General features: G+C 28.2%; 2 protein-coding genes across 2 annotated transcripts; both read left to right on the forward strand.

Annotated features, from left to right (window-relative positions):
* The first annotated feature begins 399 nt into the window (after positions 1–399).
* FucT6 (alpha-(1,6)-fucosyltransferase 8) lies at positions 400–7,235 on the forward strand. The gene is made up of 9 exons (XM_089221380.1): positions 400–853; positions 2,006–2,230; positions 2,516–2,912; positions 2,983–3,169; positions 3,259–3,496; positions 3,601–3,780; positions 3,853–4,003; positions 4,066–4,326; positions 4,396–7,235. Exons 2-9 carry the CDS (start codon positions 2,025–2,027, stop codon positions 4,480–4,482), a joined length of 1,707 nt encoding a protein of 568 aa, XP_089077506.1. The 5' UTR covers positions 400–853; positions 2,006–2,024; the 3' UTR covers positions 4,483–7,235.
* A 3,237-nt stretch (positions 7,236–10,472) lies between these two features.
* On the forward strand, positions 10,473–16,815 carry LOC107170726 (all trans-polyprenyl-diphosphate synthase PDSS2-like). The gene is made up of 5 exons (XM_015520912.2): positions 10,473–11,215; positions 12,784–13,114; positions 13,550–13,888; positions 14,661–14,825; positions 16,537–16,815. Exons 1-5 carry the CDS (start codon positions 10,911–10,913, stop codon positions 16,690–16,692), a joined length of 1,296 nt encoding a protein of 431 aa, XP_015376398.2. The 5' UTR covers positions 10,473–10,910; the 3' UTR covers positions 16,693–16,815.
* Positions 16,816–21,311: the final 4,496 nt, after the last annotated feature.

Here is a 21,311-nt window from a genome sequence, read left to right on the forward strand (position 1 = left end):
TACAGTACTACCCCCTTCCCAATGGCCTTAGTTGCCGCGGGATAATTAAAAAAAATAAATAAAATAATGCTTTGCAGTGATATAATATTATTGTAATATTATTATGATCGTTTGGCGACTCGTTAGACTGCGAACATTATACAACTACCTACGTATCGAACAAAATATATATTTTACTACAGTGCTTAGTAAATAACGACGACGAGATAATCGAGTACTTAGGTACCTATTCGATCTATCACCTATTACTTTTACTACCGCCATTCGCCAGATTGCCCAGATTACTTCTTTCTTATCTACACAGTGATCAATCGGACAGGGACTGATAACATTGATAACGGCTGATAACGCACGAGCGCCCCACGAGATAATAATGTAATATCTATAGAGTATAGTTTTGTAGTTGGTTAGTTAGAACTGCAGTACTGCACTGTGCACGCCGAGCAACGATCAGACCGGCGGCCGCCCGAAGCCCCGAACGTCGTCCGCTGGCGAAATACGATTTCTAATTCCTAGTTTGTTTGCTGATGATAATCTGGTCCCAGCCTCTGTCCCGTCGGATTTTTCTCTCGAATTCGCCGATGATGGCGTGTCGACTGGTCAGCGGACGGCGGTCATATGACGTTTCTCGTTCGCCTACATGGTAATGACAGTCCAGGTAAAACAAACGGATAGCTCTTTTCACTCGTCCGTTGTAGACAACGGGCGGACCGACGGTTTTTGTTTGTTGGCGCACAAACAGTGGTGGCTCGTCTGTACGTTACACATTATACGTGGTTATTGCCATCCCATTGTGGCACATGGGCATGACGGCTGTGTTCTGCACGATTGAGCGAACGCTTGATGGCAGTAGGTAAGGGGTCACAATTTACATATATTGCATCCAAAACATGTAGACAATTGTAGTAGAATAGTCTGTGCAACATACAAAAATTACCTTTTAATTATAAACATTTTAATATAAGTAAAAAGAAAGTGACTACCTACCTATATTATGTAATTTGATCAATATAATTTTACATTGTTTAGTATTTATTTTGTTAAGAAATATCAATATAAAAATGCAGTAAGCATGTTAAATAATTAGTTCTTGAGTTATTACATTTTTATATTTAATTATATTATATTAAATTTACTGCTCAACTAAAAGTGCAATTAAATATCGTAATCGAATTGTATATCAATAGGCAATAATTATACTTATTAGTTATTATTTATTATCTACTGCAAAACTTTTTTACATGAAAGTCATAATTTTTAATAATTTTTTTGATAATACTATATTTTATAAAATAATAATGTCATCATAGGCTATAAACCAGTGGCGTGCAGAACATTTTTCAGACCTGAGGCAAACTACCTATACAATTTGACACCCACCCTACAACCATTAGGGTTTTCACTTAATAAAAAATTGCATACATTTATATGATATTTAAAATGTACAAACAAATTAGTGCCCAGTTGCACACCTAGTAACCCACCCACCCATATTTTCCCTGAAGTAGTTGCCTCAAAAAATAGCTGTTCAGCGCGTCACTGTTATAGACTATTATTATATTAATACCTATGTAAAAAAATTTAGTTATTTTTTTGTTTTATTACCTACTATATGATGAATACAATAAATTAGAATCTATTGGTAAATTGCAAGTATATAAAAATTTAAATATATCAACAATTAAGACACCAAACTGAAAAACAAAAATGTATACTGATAAGCCTGTATAAAATTGTATTATAAATAAGGTATAGGGATTCAACTCATCTCCATCTCCAATCACTCCCTGTGTGTAAACCCTAATAATACCTATAAGAAAATTATAAAAATGTAGGCATCTCTCTACTTATTTTGAACCACTTCGTCCACTGCATTTATTAATTATTCAGTATTGTTAAGGATGTAATATTTAAATATCTAGTTACTAAAAATATCCTTATAATAACTACTATATAATAATAATTAATTTTAACTCTTATTTATTTTTAATTAAATATTTTACAGAATTAGTTATCGTTAAATCATGAGACAACAGGGATGGCTGCGCATTTTGGCGTTTTTAGCGTTTTCATGGGTAGCATTTCTTTTGGTGACTGTAAAACTTGTTAGGCAACAGGATTCCAACGACATAGATTCATCTCAAAGACTGGCCAGGGCTCTTCGAGAACTTGATAAACTACATAGAAGCAATGCTGAGCTTAATGCTTTAGTATTGGGTTTGAATTACAAGTATTAATTATTTTCATAATGTGTATCTATTAGCAAAGATATTGGCTTACATAATTTGTTGAAACTTAATTTAAATTTAATAAGAGATATTGACACAGTTTTATTTTTGTTTTCTATATTTTAGTAAGTATATTTAAATTTCATTTGAACTGTTGCCAATAATTATTGAGATATTCAACAGTACCTATAAAATTTAATATACTTATTTATAATTTAACTACCTAATTTTTCAGATGTAATATGCAATCATTAAAAATAAATCTTAAGTTTTTTTATTTATTATAGTCCGAAAATAGACAACAAGAAAATTCTTTTGTCTTATTTTCAAAATTCTAAACAAAGTGGACTTAATGGTCCATCTGAAGAATATGAACTTGCACGTCGTCGTATATTTTCAAACACTAAAGAACTTTGGTATTACGTCAACTCTGAATTACAATCGTTGGTAAAAGAAGATGATGGTGTCCGAGTGGAACACATTTCAAAAATTAAAAACATTATTGGTGAACATTATAGATCTTTATTAAAAGATGTATCAAGTTTAGCTGATGTCGATGGTCATGCAGTATGGAGACAACAGGAATCAGAAAATTTAAGTAATTTAGTTCAAAAAAGATTGAAACATTTACAAAATCCATCAGATTGTACCAAAGCAAGAAAACTAGTTTGTGACTTAAATAAGGTTTGCCGTTTTAAGATCTGAATTTGTTTGTTGATTTATGAAAGTCTAAAAACTTATAATATGTTTGCAGGGTTGTGGATATGGTTGTCAACTGCATCATGTTGTTTATTGTTTTATTGTTGCATACGCAACAGAAAGAACATTAATTTTGAGGTCTAAAGGTTGGAGGTATTCCAAAGGAGGATGGCAAGATGTATTTTTACCACTGAGTGATACATGTCTTTTACCAAATGGGGAAACAACTAATCGGTGGCCAGGTAATTAATAGATACAATTATTAATCTTTTTTTTTTTAATTTTCTGTTAATTAAGTTAATTTATGCTTACCTAATATCATACATTCTAGGTCATCAAAATACTCAAGTTATTACTTTACCTATAATTGATTCAATCAACCCAAGGCCTCCTTTTCTTCCTCTTGCATTACCTGAAGATTTAGCTCCACGATTAAATGTACTGCATGGAGATCCTGTGGTTTGGTGGATAGGCCAATTTCTCAAGTATATGCTCCGTCCACAACCAGCTACTAGTAATAAACTAGATGAATATGCCAAAAAAGTTAAATTCCAAAAACCAATTGTCGGGTAGTTATGAATTTAATTTTTTTTTTTTGTGATTTTATTAAAGTTAATTATTATTATAAACGAATACATGGTTGTCTGTATTATATACATACTTTTTTGTTTAGTGTTCACATTAGAAGAACTGACAAAGTTGGTACTGAAGCTGCATTTCATAAACTAGATGAATACATGGTACACGTTGAACAGTATTACAAATATAAAGAACTAAGTGATAACAAAGTTGATAAAAAAAGAGTGTATTTAGCTACAGATGAACCAAAATTATTTTCTGAAGCCAAACGCAAGTATGCAATAGATTAAAAATTAAAATGTATATGTAAATAATTTTATGAAAAATTAATTTTTATACATTCTAGGTATCCTGAGTATGAAATAATTGGTGATGAAGACATTTCTAAAACTGCATCAATTAGCAAACGCTATTCTGATCAATCGCTAAGTGGTATCATAACTGACATACATTTTTTGTCCCTTAGTGATTACTTAGTATGTACTTTTTCATCACAGGTAATGAATAGAATATACATTTTTTTTAAATTAATTTTAAATTAAACCCCTTTTATTTACAGGTATGTCGAGTAGCCTATGAGATAATGAACAGTCTCCATCCTGATGCGTCAACTCTATATACATCTTTAGATGACATTTATTATTACGGTGGTCAAAAACGCAGGCTCCATGTAGCCGTATTACCTCATAATGCAAATGGACCTCATGAAATGAATTTACTGGTCGGTGATGAGATTGCTGTTGCTGGTAACCATTGGGATGGTTATTCAAAGGGAACTAATTTAAGAACAAAAGAAAGTGGCTTATATCCTACATTTAAGGTTTGCACTTGACAGTAATATTTTCTCGTTAAAAATTTTATTCAATATATTTATACATTTTGATTTTAGGTGTCTCCAAAAATTGAAACCGCTTCTTTTGCCAGTTACCCAGATATAACATTAAGTACTAATGAGTTACAAGAAAAAAAAAGATAAAACAATCCTGACAATATTATATAGACTTATAAAAATAGGCAATAGTTATGTGCTCATTAAAGCCCAAAAATTGGACAATTATTATATTTTACCTGATAATATATTCATATTATAATTTTAAAATGACAAAACATTTTATTTATTAAATTAGGTACAAATAATTTTATTGAAATTAAGTTAAACTAATTATTATTTAACTGTATTATAATTAGATTAATTTTAATTTTACTGTGATCACATCTTCTACATTTAATATTAATTATTTTTTGCTCTCAACTGTATTAACTAGTCCTTATATGCTACTTGAAATGGCACTTGTATTGTTATGCTATCTACCAACAAATTGTTTTTGTCATATTATGCTATTTATCCTCTAACAACCTGTTTGAAAAAATAGTACATCACATACGTCTCAAAGTTTATTTCTTAAAATATTACATAATCTTGAAATTTATTTATAATAATATAAATATATCCTTATTTATTATTAGTCTGTATCTAAAGTAAAGTAATCAATCAAGAAACTATCAAACATATATTTTTATCATTTTTTATTTTATGATTTTAGAAGATAAATAATCAACATTGTTACACTAAGCTATTTTTTATAGACACTGCAGATCTCATAAACTTTGATTATTGTTTTTAAAATAAATCCGATTTCACTGTTAACAATGTAAAGAGATTTATTGTAAATATTTAAGTGTAATAGATGTCTTAATTGATAAAGCCACTAGTTTCAATAGTATAATAAATTGTATCCAAGTATGGCAGTGCTTAATATTTTAATATATATCTAGATGGTTACCAACAGACATATATAACCAGTAAATATTACTTGTAGAGTATTTATATACTCTATAGTAGTTATCAATCTTCAAATTAATGTAATATCAATTTAAAAAAGAACCATATGACAACATATTTTGCATATATAGATTGATGGGCGAGGTTGCTTACTCATCGAAAGCACTATACCACTGGTTTCCGATTAAAATAATATCTATTTTGATATAATATATCATTGTAACATAAAAAAATAAATTTATGGTAAAATAGCATACACTCAAGTGCCTATATAATTTACCATGACCAATATGTTGAAATAACTTAATATTATTGTTTTTTCTCAAGTTGTTAATTTGTTTGATTTATTTATGTATGTTATATACTTTTGAAATACAATTTATTTTTAAGCTCCATATAAAAAAATATTAGCAGCTTCTTTATTTTATTTTTTACCTTTAGTTTCTTAGCAAAGTAATAAGTTAGACGAACAAATTATACATTAATTGGTATTATATTTTAGTATATTATTTATTAAACAATTTTTTATAAAATATAATACAAATGAATTATTACAACAATATTTGCCAAATGTCAATGTTTTTAAACAGAGTTTGTTTGTTTGTGCAAGTACATAAAAAATGTATAGTTCATTGTTGCTAAATTGTCTTTTTAAATTTCAATAAACTTTATTTATTTATTTATTTAATTGTTACAATAGTATTTTGATAATTAAATTCTTAAATTATCTGTTATTTGATTATGAATACCTGATTTTATTTTGAATTCTTTAGTAAATGTTGTTTTAGAAAAATCTGATCATAGTAATTTTATTGTACAGTTGCATTATTGTATCATGTACATTATATAATATGTTGTTCCAAACTTATATTCTCAAATAATTGCAACATTTTTTTTCCACTGCCATCTTTTTTTAATGTTTACAATGTCCTACAGATTAAAAAGGATAGATCACTTTGGGTTATATTATCGCATCATTCACAACAGTTTTTGGACATCAAAAGGTTTATTTTATCATATTTTAAATCACAAACATAGCTCTGTTTGAGAACATTTTTTTTTTTTTGTTGAGATTTTCCTATTATATTCATACTCTGAGTTTATGGTTTTTAATTGTTATTATTGTTATTATTTTTTGAAAATTTGATCTAATAAAAAAAATTGTATTTAAAATTTAAAAAAAAGTTCTTATTTATAAAATTCACTGTATGACCATATTTTTCTTGTTCAATTATAATTTAAAATCCTAGTATATTATTTTAAAATATAATTATTTATATAGTTCTTTTATATTTGTGTAATTTATGTGTTTTTAGTTATAAGGTTATAACTGAAATGGGTAGTTGATAATTATTTGCTACAATATTACAGTAATTTTTAAAAATACATCTTTATTTTCTTAAAATTATCCTCTACCCATTTAATAATTAAACATTCAGCCAAAAACATACATCGCATTATGTGATAAATTTTTAAATTGTATTTTCTGATCATACTGAAACTGTAGTTTATGAATATTTAAATTTGTATTCATCTGATCTCTTAATTGTATCATTTTCGAACAAATTATTTCTCTTATACTATTATTTATATTATAATATTTTATGTCAAAAACTAATTGATTCTACTTTCTATTATTGTGATTTTATGAACATTAATTATTGATTAATACTACTTTTTTAAACTATGCCAGTATTTTATGTATTATTTTAAACAAATTGTATTACACTTCTTTAACTTTGTATTAAAATTTTTTTTTTGCTTACTAGCATTCAATGTTGCAGATCATAAGTATAATTTTGTATTATAAAAATGGTTAATTTTATTACAACCAGCTTAGGTATTCCCATATACCTAATACCATCAACTTAACCAGAAAGAAAGCCAATTGAATCCTGAAAAAATAACTAGATACTCAAAAAATAAAATAAACTTTTACTCATGCATTTGGGATATAAATAACTATGAAAAGTCTAAATAGTATATTTTAAGTTCATCTCATCATTCAATATGTCACAGTAATAAATATATTGAATTTAAAAATGGTAAATCATTGAATACAAAAATGATTTGTTAGCTTAGATTTTATAAGAATATTTTATAATTAATTTATATTAAGTTGACATTATTAAACATTTTTTTTCTGTTAGAGTAGTATACTACTACACTAATACAGTATGTTGATTTGGTTTTGGCAAAAAAAAAAAAATTCCATAAATAATATAATAATAATTATATCATAAATTATTAATATTTAGTTATGTCAAAACTGTGCAGTGTATAAGGTGTGATTAGTTAGAAATGGAAAATATGGAAAAATAAATTTATAATACTTCAAATATTGTGAAAAACTGTTTACATTTTAACATTTTAATAAACTGAAAATATATTTTTTTGAATATATAGTACAAGAAGTTAGTTCTTCAGAATATTTATGTGTTAGGGATTAAATGTACATTATACCATTGTCATTAAATTAATAGTCGACTACAATGTTTAACAATAAAATCTACATAATTAAAATACACAGCTTAAGAAAGAAAAAAATCAATTTAAAAAAAAAATTTTAGTAAGTATGCTTAATATGCGTAAGAAAATCAATAAATATGCTCCTTACTACTAAAATTTACAAAATATGCTAAACATACATTTCATTTTTCAATTTTGAAGTTCACTTTTGAGTAGTTCGGATTTCTAACTTGGTCTACTATTAATCGAGAGAATATGTGCAGGGTGCAGCTCCTATAACTTTCAAGCCCTAGTCATAACAGTTGGCAAAACTACCTACTGGTTAGGCTAATCAGACCATGACCTAACCTAATAATGATTAGCTAACATACTGAAAGTTCAAAACTTAATTTTAAATTAGAATTTTTTTCATACCTATCATTTGGCCTATTCCAAATTTTCTAATTTTGTTTATAGTTAAAATTCTTTTGCTTAAGCATACTGCTTATATATAAAATACACCAAACACAATGTCAATTATGTTATAACTTATATGAAATAGTATTTTTACTTTTGTATGAACTATAAGGAACTGTAATTATACTATTTATCCTATTATTAAATTATAATTTAGAACAATATTGTAATCATAGAATCAATTTTATTATAGTCTGATTGTTAAGAATGGTACAACAATCTATAATTAATAAATGGTAATTGATAGGTAATGAAAAATATCGACCATAATCACAAATCACGATTCCTAATTAGTTCTTAAGTTAAGATAAATTGGAAATAAGACATCTTTATGTAAATATAAGCTAATGAACTATAGTAGTTGAAACCTTTATTCCTAAGAAAAACAGATCTAACTAGGTATGTTAGATATTTGAGCTTGTCGCAAAGCCTTAACAGAAATAGTATTATGACATTTCATGCTAATATTTATCAAATAAAAATGTATTTAAGGGAAGCTTAGGTGACTGCCAGCCCCCCCCCCCCCCCCCGAAATTACAGTAATTTCTTATATATTTATTTTTACGTTGATAAAATTGCCTCACCCTTTACTACTATAAATTACATGAATGACCAACTGGAAAGTAGAACAAACAAACTGTTAACTATGTGTGTTAGCAGCTTCCATTTTTTACCTTTTTTTTTGTGGTACCTATCGCGTACCTAACTAACAAAGTTTGGACTACACACAATTTTTAAAAGTAGAATTTTTATTCTACCTTTATAAAAAATATAATTATATAAGTGACGAATAAATATTCTATCACCCTCGAAATTACTTCTTATTTAATAAATTATTACTATCTTCATTAACTTTAACTAGGTACCTATTCACTTTCCTGTATTAATATTTATTTTAACAATTATGTGGGGTACCTAAGCATGAAATAAATCTATCATTCTATAATTTAATATTTATTTTAAGAACACATTTTTTGTTAACGCGCGTAGAACCATATTATAATAACTTATGATTCAAATTACGCATTTAGTATTTACACTACTATTAAGTATGAATAGTATGATAAGTCAATTAACAGTACGTCAGTACTGATGATTAATTTAAAATGTTTAAAAACTAGCCGTTTAAGACAATAAAACAATTATACAACAAAGTTATCGTTTGATTGGCGTAATAATAACAACTCACTATACCTAGTAACTCAGCCCGATTAAATTCAACCTTATACCAATAATATTTTTATTTTTTTAATATAATATGTAGGGATTATATGAATCAATACAAGTCAATAATTATATTAATTATTACACACTGGTTTAATCGGCTACCCAGCTATTGGGACTGAAATTTCTAAAATGAGTAAAATGGATAATATATTATAATTTCAAAGCACTGTTTTAAATTATTTCATTAAAAATTCATTCTTTTTTGTTTTTTACAACTTGGAAATTAAAAAAAAAAACTTTTTGTTTGACTGCCTGGCACCTATATAAACACACACATTATAGATATATGTATCCGGTTATGCTTACATTTTCTATATGTCATTTTTATGTATATTGGAACCTAATTAGGGGAATCGGTCACAAAAATTTAAATATGTAACAATTAGGACCACCCTAATATATAGATATATATATAGGCACATAATATAGGTACCTAAGTATTATCATTGATGTACATTCCAAAATATACTATTATTACTATCAATGTTATTACCTACAACCTCTAAGTATAATATCAATTTATAATTTATTTATACAATCTATTCAATCTAATCTTGTGTTTAAGAATTGTAAGTTAAGAAAAATCTAATATATCTACCTATTAAAATATATAAATCTATAGTACCAGTAGGTAGTACCTATTTATATAATTATATTATAAACACATATACTTCGCGAAACGCATTTTTATAATAATTTATTTCATTTTTATGATTCATCTTGACCACAATATATTATAGAGTATAGACTAAGAAAAGATCAATCATTATTATCAAATGACAATACAACAAAAACAGTTTAAATTTAATGAGGAAAATTATAGATGAAAAAAAAACCATTAACACTGAAGATAAAAACCTACTTATAAGTCTTAGGTCACAGCTAAAATGTTTTGGATGATTAGTCATATTTAGATGATAACGAATAACGAAACGAAGTAATGTTGACGAAAATTATAATTATATATTTTAATTGATTTGAGATTAGGTATATAGATATTGAAAATAAAATAACAAGCATAGAAAATCTAAAGACTGGTCAGAGCGACTACAGTACTACAGGCTGTAGAGTAAAAATAACTATGAATTAATCAAAAACAGTAGTGTATATAATTATTAATAATAACAATAATTTATTATCATTTCAACAAACAAAAATCGTATGAACATTCGTTTAACATCGCGCGTAAAAAATATAAATTTTAATGTGCCGGTGTTACAGCATTATAATTTTATTACTCACGCATAGTATATTATATTTTGATATAAATCAATCGACCATCAAATGAGAATTGTTTTCGGCATCTAATACGATTTGTGATACTTCTTGGTCTGCAGTTTTCTGCCCGTCTTACGGCTTATATAGGTAGTTTACGGGTCGTGCTGCAGTTGTACACATCAGACGAATCGGCGCGTAAGTGCGTCCGACGACGCGTCGATTGTGCAGCAATAGCTATCTGATCGTACGCCATGAACGTCGCGCGGTCGCCGACGGCAGTCCGGATGCTGCGAAACTGGCCGGTCGGCCGCGTCCGTCGTCGACTTTGCGCTTATTCGTCGTCATCGGCGGTCATCGTGACGCAGCGCGACGGCAACCGCGGTCGAATGCGAAAACCCGACGACTGGAACCGCGCGGTATCCGAGGCCGAGAAGATCGTCGGCTACCCGTCGTCGTTCCTGAGCCTCAGGTGGCTGCTCAGCGACGAGATAGCCAACGTCGCACTGCATCTACGCCGCATGGTCAGCTCCAACCACCCGCTACTGAAAACAGTCAAGTGAGTAAGCCTTCCAGCACCGTCACACTGCACCTATATAGGTACATGCAGGCGTGTAATATCGTACACTGCCCTCGGCTGCAGCAACTGCACAATATGAAAAAATCCGACCCTGTAGGTTCCGTAATGGTTCACGAAAACCATGAACATTTTTAACACGATGGATATTAAATCGAGATAGTTTCTAGTGTTTGCCGTTTCCGCTAAAGAAAGATTGGTTAGGTACTAATGATTTTAATTTTTAAGCAATGACCTAACATACTTTTGTATGATAATCACAATAGTATAAATACTAAATAGTAATGAAACATGGAATATTTAAATATGATGGATATTACATTGTGATATCGCTGATAATATGCAATATTACATATTATAATCAAAATATTTTCTTATTGTAGTGTATCTACACACGCAATTGTTACCTTTGTACCTACATGACTGCCAAATAATAATATTTTGTAGAAACCTCTTTTCACAAAAATGTACTTTCGCGAAATGAGGGTCGTATCTCTTTCGTTGGGATTTCCGTAGATTAGGAAACCGAGCTTTTGGCGGAAAAGAGCAATGTCCATATTTTCAGATTCTATTTGATTCAAAAAATCATACGAAGAAATATGGACTAAATAAAAACTATATCATTAGCTACGTACTCGCACATTATGTTGGTAAAAGAAAAAATTAGATGCTGTGAACAATTATTAAGGTTCCAAATTAGTATTAGGTACTGTATAAGTATAAATCTGAATTAGGTTTGATAATTTGGTTGACGAAATTAATAATTAAACTGGTAGGGATCTACCAATACCGACAAACTTATTGGTGATAATATGCTACTTTGGACTTTGAACACTAATCAACTTTTGGGAGCACACAATATTGAATCATCGCTTTTATCTAAATTGTCGAATTTTACTCATACGGTAGAAGTGTAGGTATACATATTTTATTTTTGCATGAATGATTTATTGCATTTTTTATACAGACCTATAATAATTATTATAATTGTAATTTTTTTAAATACCCAACTAATTTCCATTTTTATTTTATAGATACCGGACTCTGACTTTTTATGTTTAAGGAGTTTTTGTCACACTTTGTAATAATGTTATTATATAATTTAAATAGTTTGCTAAAAAACATTTTCTGCCGTCTTCATGGTGGTATTGTGTAGTCTTTGTTATTATTATCTCAAATGACTCAAATAAACTTAAATTTAAAGTATGTAGTTAATGAGAATTCATGAAATCTATTATATAGCTGTATATTATTTATATATCCATTGATATAGGTGGTATTATTAGTTCTCGTCTTTTTTTGCAGAGAAAATAAGAAATACTTAATTTATTTAATTAAGAGTGTATACACTATGAAAATTATATGCTCTATAAATAACAAAATAAGCATGAAAAATAAAATGACATTATATGAAATCGGTTTTCAAACCCTCACAGTCGTACACTCTGAAGAATAAATACAAAAATGCATATAATTCCCAATCTGTATAATTAGAATTGATATAATATTATTATAATATCATATTTTTGAATTACCGTACTTACCTGTAGAGGGTTGTTGTACAACGGCCAGAGTAACATGCAAGCTTGGGGATTGATCGTGCTACTTGTGTCCAAGGCAGCCGGTCATATAAACGTGGAAAGCTCGGCGGACGAAGACAAGTCGGGTGTTTTGCGCAGTCAAAGGGCACTGGCCGAGATCGCAGAAATGATCCGCACAAGCCACCTGATGCACAACGGTCTCATAAATATTTATTCAGAAATGTTTCCTGAACCCACCAGCCACAACGACATGAGCTTCGGCAACAAGATTGGCTTGCTCAGCGGAGACTATCTGTTGGCCAACTCTTTCCACGAACTATCGATGCTCAAAAACCAAAGCGTGAGTAGATAATATATTCTACAAATGTATATAAATAAATAATAGTATATATTGATTATTCTTTGTGAGATATACCTATACGCTATACGTATATGGTGTCTTAACTCCTAGTATAATTAAATAGCTAAAAAAAGAAAACTAAAAATATTCGTTTAACTATCAATATTTCTGGTGACCAATTCACCATGGTACCACCGATCAACTGATTGCGATCAAGTGAGTAATAATTATAAACAATGCCAATCTACTTATAATTGCCTATAATGGACTTATATATAGCATATAGGTATAACAGTATATGCACGCAGTAAACCGTAGGTTTTTTTTATTTTCACTCATCGTACAAACTACAAACGTCAAAATAATTTTGTTATGTAAGTACGTACCACTTTGTATTTATAATATTATTGTGAGGTTTTTCTGTTTCACCTTTAGCTCATGGAACTGATCAGCAGCGCCCTGCGTGACCTGTCCGAGGCTGAGTTCTTGGGCCGCAGAGACTTGCAAAACAACCCACTGCCTTCACCGTTCGAACCGCTCGACCGAAACCTCGACTCGTCCCCGTTGCGGTTCGACCCGCTCCAGCCATCCGAACTACTGCGGAGTGACATGCCGCTTACGCCTGCTCTATGCGATTGGACCAGGCGCAACGTACTGTCAGCTGGTAGCCTGCTGGGAAAGTCCTGCCAGGGCGCGCTCCTATTGGCCGGCCACAGCGAACAGTGGCAGAAACAGGGCTTTTTGTTTGGTAAACATCTGTCTCTAGCTTGGCAGGTAAACCACTTTAACATAACCAACGCCCGAAAATAATATATCAAGTCGAGAGACGATGTCACTGTGTGTGATCGCGTGATTATTTATTGTCTCCGTACGCGCTCCTATATATAGCAAACATAATTAACCTTCATTAGTTCATGTGCCTAATAGTTTCGTTATTATTTTTTTTCTTCTAATGTTATATTGTAGGTATCGAGTTAAAAGATAAACCATAATTTATAATGATATATATTGTTATTTTTTTCGACACCAATTAAGTGGCTTCTTCTTACGAAGCAAATTAATACAAGCATCTTAAAAACGTACATTTTTTCTGTAAATAATTGTAAAATGATCATAACGAACTATGGAGAGATACCCTAGATAATAATTTAACCTTAATATTTGATGACTAGTTAATTCACTCTAATTTTTAAACTAACCGAGTAAAATAGATTATTGTGAATGAAAACATTTACTATGCTGTACGTTTGTAAACCGGAAAAATTACACATGCAATTGAAGCGTCCTCTTAAGTTTCTCAATGACATATTATTTACGAAATGCGTTATTTTACGCAAATTTTTGCTAATATTTTGTACGAATCTAAATTAAATTTTCAATTCAAATAAGTCCGCTCTTGGAAATTTTATTACTCAATATTAATGGATAAGTAATTTAAAAAAACAACAAAATATAATTTTATTACAAATATATACCTAGGAAAATTTTATAAAATCGATACATTGTGCTTCACAAGTGATTCATTAATATTGTACTTGATTTTTAGGCGTATTTAGATTTGGAACCATTTTTATCTGGTTCACCATACTCGCTGGGAATCTCTTTCAACCTGACTTCAGCACCAGTTATGTTCCACCTTGAGCACGATTCGTCATTATTTAAAGAAATCGATAAGGGCATTAATTCTATTCAAGACGTCGATTATCTCAAGGTAAATTTTTTCTCAAGAATTTACAAATTTTTTTTAATATAGCTTACATAAAGATATTATATTACCAGTTGATATTATATTTATAATAAAATATGCTAGCCGCTAGGTGGCAGACGCTCTATAAACAAATTTTATTATTTACTAGTGTAAGTATAGTAATTTACCAATGTAATGTAAACAATTATTTTTCATGCATTGTTGTATTATGATTCTAAAATTTTTTTTATTCCATATCTTTAATTTAAATTAAATAAAACTTTATGTTCATTTTCTGTTTCGTGTTTAACCTAAAAAAAGTAAAATGTTAGGTACCTACAGTTATTAAATAAAAAATACAATAAATAATTATAAATGACCTAATATTATCATCACTCATCATGTACAATGTAAACTCAACTAGGATAAACTATCTACCTAATATAATAATTGTTTAAGGGTGTGTAGTGGTCGGACGGATTAAGGCGTCGGTACTCGGTTGCGACACGCACCGTCGCGGGTTTGAATTCCAGTCATGGGCTGCATAGTTTTTCGGGAAATTCATGCTGTCTCTGGAAAGACAGGCCGCCGCCCCCCACCCGGGTATGGCAGAAACCTATGGGTGCCCATTCAAAATTCTGCCAAAGATCCACGAGTACCGAAACCAACAGTTCCCTCCCCGACAGTTCCACAGGCTAATGGTCCTTGTTGTCGAAGGCTCAATCCCCAATACAAAATACTTGTTTAATTAATAATTTAACTATGATGAATTATTTATCAAAAATATTTGATATTTATCTATCATTAGTCATACTCTATAGTCTTTGTATTATATACTAAAACTATTTCTAGAACCCAAGGAAAAATAAAACCCAAGATTAAAAATATTATCATTTATGTAACAAAAATTGTTATTTTTAACTATATTCACATAGGTAATTATTAATCTCAATTAAAGCAATTATATAGCAACCATAAACGAATAAATATCAACAAATATATTGTTATTAAATTTTGTATTCATAACTACAAATTAGTAGTTCCATCAATATAATATACGTTACCTAAGCGGGGTGCTTGGATGGGGTATCCGACTATTTTTTTTTTTTTTGCAAATATTTAATATGCAGTTTGAATAAATTTAAATTACCATTTTTCGTTGATTATTTTGGAATAACTTACTCAATTGGGCATTGGCCCTAATAGTATTAGGAATACTATGTAAATTGAAATTGCGCGCATGTGCAAGTTATGTTGCCTATGTAGATGCAGTATAATAATAATATAATATAATATAATACGTATAAAATTATTTATACAAAATATCGTTGTCATTCGTTATTAACATACTACTCGTATCATAATAAAAATAAGTAAAATATATTGATTTTTTTATATTAAATTAGAAGTAATTAAATTAAATAATTTTATAGATAACTTTATTTTACTATAAAATATCTATTAAGTTTTTTTATTTGTTTACAATTTAAATCATATTAAAAAATAGAAGTATACCTATAATAACATTAAAATTCGTATCCATACATTTATGGCTTTTAGACTTTAAAATTTGATATTTGACCGAAAAAAATAATTATCATTAAGTATCTCATACACTATAGTCGGATATATTTTTGAATATTCATTAAAATTTATTATTCCAAATAATATGATTACTTTGATTTTTGTAGATATTTCAACAAAAAAATTATAATGTATTTTATTGAACCTCTAGGTGCACGATGTTGTACTTAATGGTCCAGGAATTAATTATACGAAACAGTTACAAAAGGAGCACTCAGAAAAAGCAATGGAAGTATTGAACGTTTTCGAAGAAAGCGACGCCAAGACAGCATTATCTAACATAATTGTCGCTATGAACCGCGAATAAGGTATCCTTTCAAAATCGGTTAAAAATATCATAAATCAAAACTATAGTTATAAAGTGATTTTCATTTATGAATACGAGCTGAATAAATATAAATTGGAGTAAGACGATGTATTGAATGATAAATGTATATAATTATTAATTATTTATAGTTTCTAAGTCATCTAAGCATTACATTATTTTAAAATCTTATAATTGTGTTAATTTAGTAATTTCGTCTTTTCTAATTTAAACTAGTTGATACTGACGTCTTTACTGCACAAATATCTAATATGTATATACTTTATAACTTGTTATAACTATCCTCAATCTACGATTACAGTATTATAATAATAATATTATTATAAGGTAATCAGCCACCGCAGTGTTTGCCCCGCATCGCAGGACTATCTCATTATTATTATTTTTTTCATAACTAATTTATTTGAAATCTGAGTTTTAAATAAATGGCTGTTAGTTGTTTTTATATTTAAATAAGTACATTAATTATGATATTAATGAAAAATTATATTTTATTTATTTTAATTCTTAATTATATAGATTTAAAATTATTTACTTAATTACTTACTAAAAGGTATTTTATGTTAAATCGTATCATTCGCAATTATTTTAAAAATTATAATATGTTCACATATGTTGGTATGACGAATATAATAAGTCTATATTTTATAATAAGTGTTAAAGTAAAAGTTAATACCTGAGTAATTATACACCATATAATAATATCAATAATCCACACATATCTATATATATATACATCGCAAATTATTATGTAAAATAATTTTCCCTAAAACTCAAATGATTAAAACTAGTTAACTATGTTTCAATATAGAGAAGTAATTTACTATAATATATTAATATCTATGATATATTAATATATATAATAACAACTTTTAAAGTCATGCGCCTATGCAATTATTCATATAATACTATGAAATCTAAATAAAACATAAATGAGATAGGTGACTTTAATGACTGGTTTAAACAAGAAAAAGAAAATTAAAAATCAGATTCATAAGGTGCACAATTATAATATAATATTAAATTATATGTAAGAGAAAATTATTTAAAAAAAATACTATTTTAACTATATTAACTTCTTATCTGTAAAGTAAATAAAGAAAATATGTAGGTACAATAATTGCACAAGAATATCCATAGGTACATTAGATAATGATTTGAAAATTTCGAAATAATTGATGTCTTACAACAAGTCAACAAACATCCAATATAATGGCGTTTAAATTAAGTACCTATAGGTATTCGGCATAATGTATATACAATATACCTACACTCTATGCTCTACAGTCTACAGTCTACACTACTAATGGACAGATCATAATGGTTTCACTAATAATAATATATACTACTGACTGGCTGAGTGTTTAATTTATTCTTCCGGCTTTAACACCAATGATTTATAGATAGGCAAGATGATTGATGAAGCAGGAGTGATGTAATCGTATTGCAAATAAAAATTAAATAATAGGTACCTATCTTATGAAAACTGCTTAATGTTGTTAGGAACTCGTTATGTGTGCTGTTTATAGGTATACCTATGTCACTGTCACTGCGTGCTCAATAAACATGTATATAGGTATTTATTTATACATGATATTCATTTTCATTTTCGTTTAGAGCCCATCATCTAGAAATGATAAAATAAAACATTCATTATATTACATAGTTATGATAGATTATAGAATTTTTTTTTTTTTTTTGTTATTGAAACTTTGTAGATTTACAATTTATTTCAACATTTACAGTATAAAAATAATTAGTCTTTAAGACGTGTTTTAAGGATTATCAATTAACAATAATATTAATATTCAAAATTCAATAATATATAGATATTAGTGATATTACTACCGTATAGGTGATACGATTTTTAATAAAACTACAGTTCAAGTAAGTACATAATATTATGAAGAAAAATAAAAAGCACTTACTTATAAGTTATATTGATGTTATGTTGTTTACTTACATAATATATTCATATATTTATAAGTATAAATGTGTTTGTATGAATGTATGATAATACACGAGTATCTATTGACTATTATACCTATATTCTTCTATACAAACACTGAAATTCTCATTTATTTTGTTTAACACTTCTATTTAAAATATAATTTCTATCTATGTGAACTGTTTCTTCAATGCTTACCTACTTGACCTGGATATATTTTTTTCTTGTGGTACATACAAACTACAAGTACAATAGGAGTACAGTTATTACTTATATGAAGCTCATACTATGGTACTATATGTAGACTTACAACAATGTTCACTACCTATTCGCCTACTTTCTATACATATTGTCATTATATATTTTATCGCCACAATTCAATGAGTTAAATTCTATACACTTATCAGTTAAAATTATGAAAATGAGAGAATAATTTAATCCATAAGTTTTTATAATGCGACTAATATATATTTTGATAAATTAAAAAAAAAAAAAATTCAATATCACTAATATAATCACTTTAATAAATAATTAAAATATTACTTTATTATTTTAGAAAAAAAAAACCTATTTGGTTTGACCGTAATTTACGTCGTTTGTGGTTTTGTATAAAAGAGGCCAAGTTTGGTTCATCAAGTTATAGACCAGTCGTTGTCGTCATTTATTCAAGGCCATTGTCTCCCCGTTAAGAACAATCTTTTTCTAGCGAAGTGCAACAAGGAATGTAGCCCCCCTTAATTCAAAACGATTGTCATTCATATTCGTTGGTACTAAAAAAATAGCTGGTAATGGTAGGTACCTATCATTTTTACTTAACTTGATATATTTTGTAAGACAAATCGTGGTAAAAATTGCCTGAAAAATAAATTAATACTTGTGTTGTGAAAAATTTCTTTATTCTAAAAAAAAAAAAAATAATAATTGAATTAGTGTATAATAAGTCAATTAACTAAATACATTGAATAGAAATAATTTTAAATTCTTTACATAATTTTATTAAATAATTTTATTGGGTATATATTATAAAATGTTTACGCAGGTAAAACAGTCGAAAAAACATACCATTTTTATTTTAGCGAAAAACGAATCAATTTTTTTTAGTCCATGATGGACTGGGTAATTTGAAATTTCCAATAAACTATTACTCTATTAGCTGTAAATTTAATATTAAAATATCGTAGGTATAATGAATACATAAATAAATTTCGTTTTCTATTATTTAATATTGATATTCATTATTTTCTTTAAAGGATATTTTATGATTTTATTTAATTAAATTTAAAAAATAGAAACCACTAATAATCGTTTAGATGGTGTATTTTATAGGGGCGGACATATAGATACATATAAATATTTAATAGTGTAACTATACTGAATGTTGTTTTATCAATAGCCGTCAGTAAATAACATTTAAGGTGTAAAAAATAAATGATAGGATTCTAAAAAAATATAAATTACAGTAAAATTAAAAAAAAGGTAAAATATTTATAATAATATTATCATAATATTCCTACCTAGGAAGAGAGTGCTGAGTTTTACTGCGCCATTCAGTGTTTGCCGTTAAAAATATGAAAGCTTCCGTTCATGAATTCCTGGTAGGCACTTATGACTTATAAATATGTTATGCATTTTAGTCCAACGGTGTTCGCAGCTATAGTGTGCGTGTATGTGCTGTGTAGAATTAATAAAGTGATGTATTTTGTAAGTAGATCTAAATTCAGCCGATTCAGTCAGACTGCTAACCGATCAGATTACAATCGGAGGGAAAGTATATGTGGTTTGAATAAAGTGGAAAAAAAAAATGAAAATAATTAACAAAAATAAAACTGAAAAGCGAAAGTGTATACTGCACTGTACACACGTTAGTCACGTTTACATCATACATTCATGCAGATTGCAGATATTATAGTGTATGTACAGGTAAAATGTTTAAACGCTGTTATTATTATTTTTTTTTTTAAACCTGTGTATTTACTTATAGGAATTTGGATGTGAGTGCAAAATGCGAATCATAATAATAATTATACGCTTTCATGACAATATAATCATGCAAGCGTAAAATAAGAGTAGGAATAAAAATATGTAACTTTAACTATCGTCTCGGATGTGATGTATGCGTATGTACCGTATACCCAGTGGCACAAAACTCTAAAATTTTACCTATGACATTATAGACACCTCCACTTAAAATTTTGACACTCACCTATTTCTTATAATAAAATTGCCTTACTATACACAAAATAATATAGTTTTTATGTAATATTATCGACTTTCAGATAGAAAGTGGTTAGGTGTAGGTATAACTGGTATCTATAAGCATAGTTATATATGTATGTATGTATGCCGTATAACGCAGGTATAGGTAGTATATACATATTTTATACCTAATAGTTTGGCCCCCTTATACAGTAAATAAATTCCAACATTTTTTACCTAGTAATATTATTATTAACCGCAGACAGATGACAATATGAACAGTGGAATTTTACAAAGTAATCAAAACAGAGGTATACCACCCATTTTTACTTTTTGTTAAAACATGTTTTTTGAACCACTCAAATAAATTGTAGGTATTTATTAAAACACTGCTCTCCCACTTTTTTCTTTATTGGGTTTTTAACATTAAAATTATAATACTCTGTTCTCTATTTAG

This window comes from Diuraphis noxia, unplaced genomic scaffold, assembly GCF_037042655.1.
Source record: "Diuraphis noxia isolate RWA-SAM2 unplaced genomic scaffold, SU_Dnox_SAM2 contig0002, whole genome shotgun sequence".
Classification (NCBI taxonomy): domain Eukaryota; kingdom Metazoa; phylum Arthropoda; class Insecta; order Hemiptera; family Aphididae; genus Diuraphis; species Diuraphis noxia.

Coding starts and splice junctions, on each gene's coding strand:
- FucT6 (XM_089221380.1), top strand. CDS start 2,025: ATGAGACAACAGGGATGGCTGCGCATTTTGGCGTTTTTAGCGTTTTCA. Junction 2,231..2,515: donor GTATTGGGTTTGAATTACAA/GTATTAATTATT, acceptor TATTTATTATAG/TCCGAAAATAGACAACAAGA. Junction 4,004..4,065: donor TATGTACTTTTTCATCACAG/GTAATGAATAGA, acceptor TTTTATTTACAG/GTATGTCGAGTAGCCTATGA.
- LOC107170726 (XM_015520912.2), top strand. CDS start 10,911: ATGAACGTCGCGCGGTCGCCGACGGCAGTCCGGATGCTGCGAAACTGG. Junction 13,115..13,549: donor CGATGCTCAAAAACCAAAGC/GTGAGTAGATAA, acceptor TTTCACCTTTAG/CTCATGGAACTGATCAGCAG. Junction 13,889..14,660: donor ATCTGTCTCTAGCTTGGCAG/GTAAACCACTTT, acceptor CTTGATTTTTAG/GCGTATTTAGATTTGGAACC.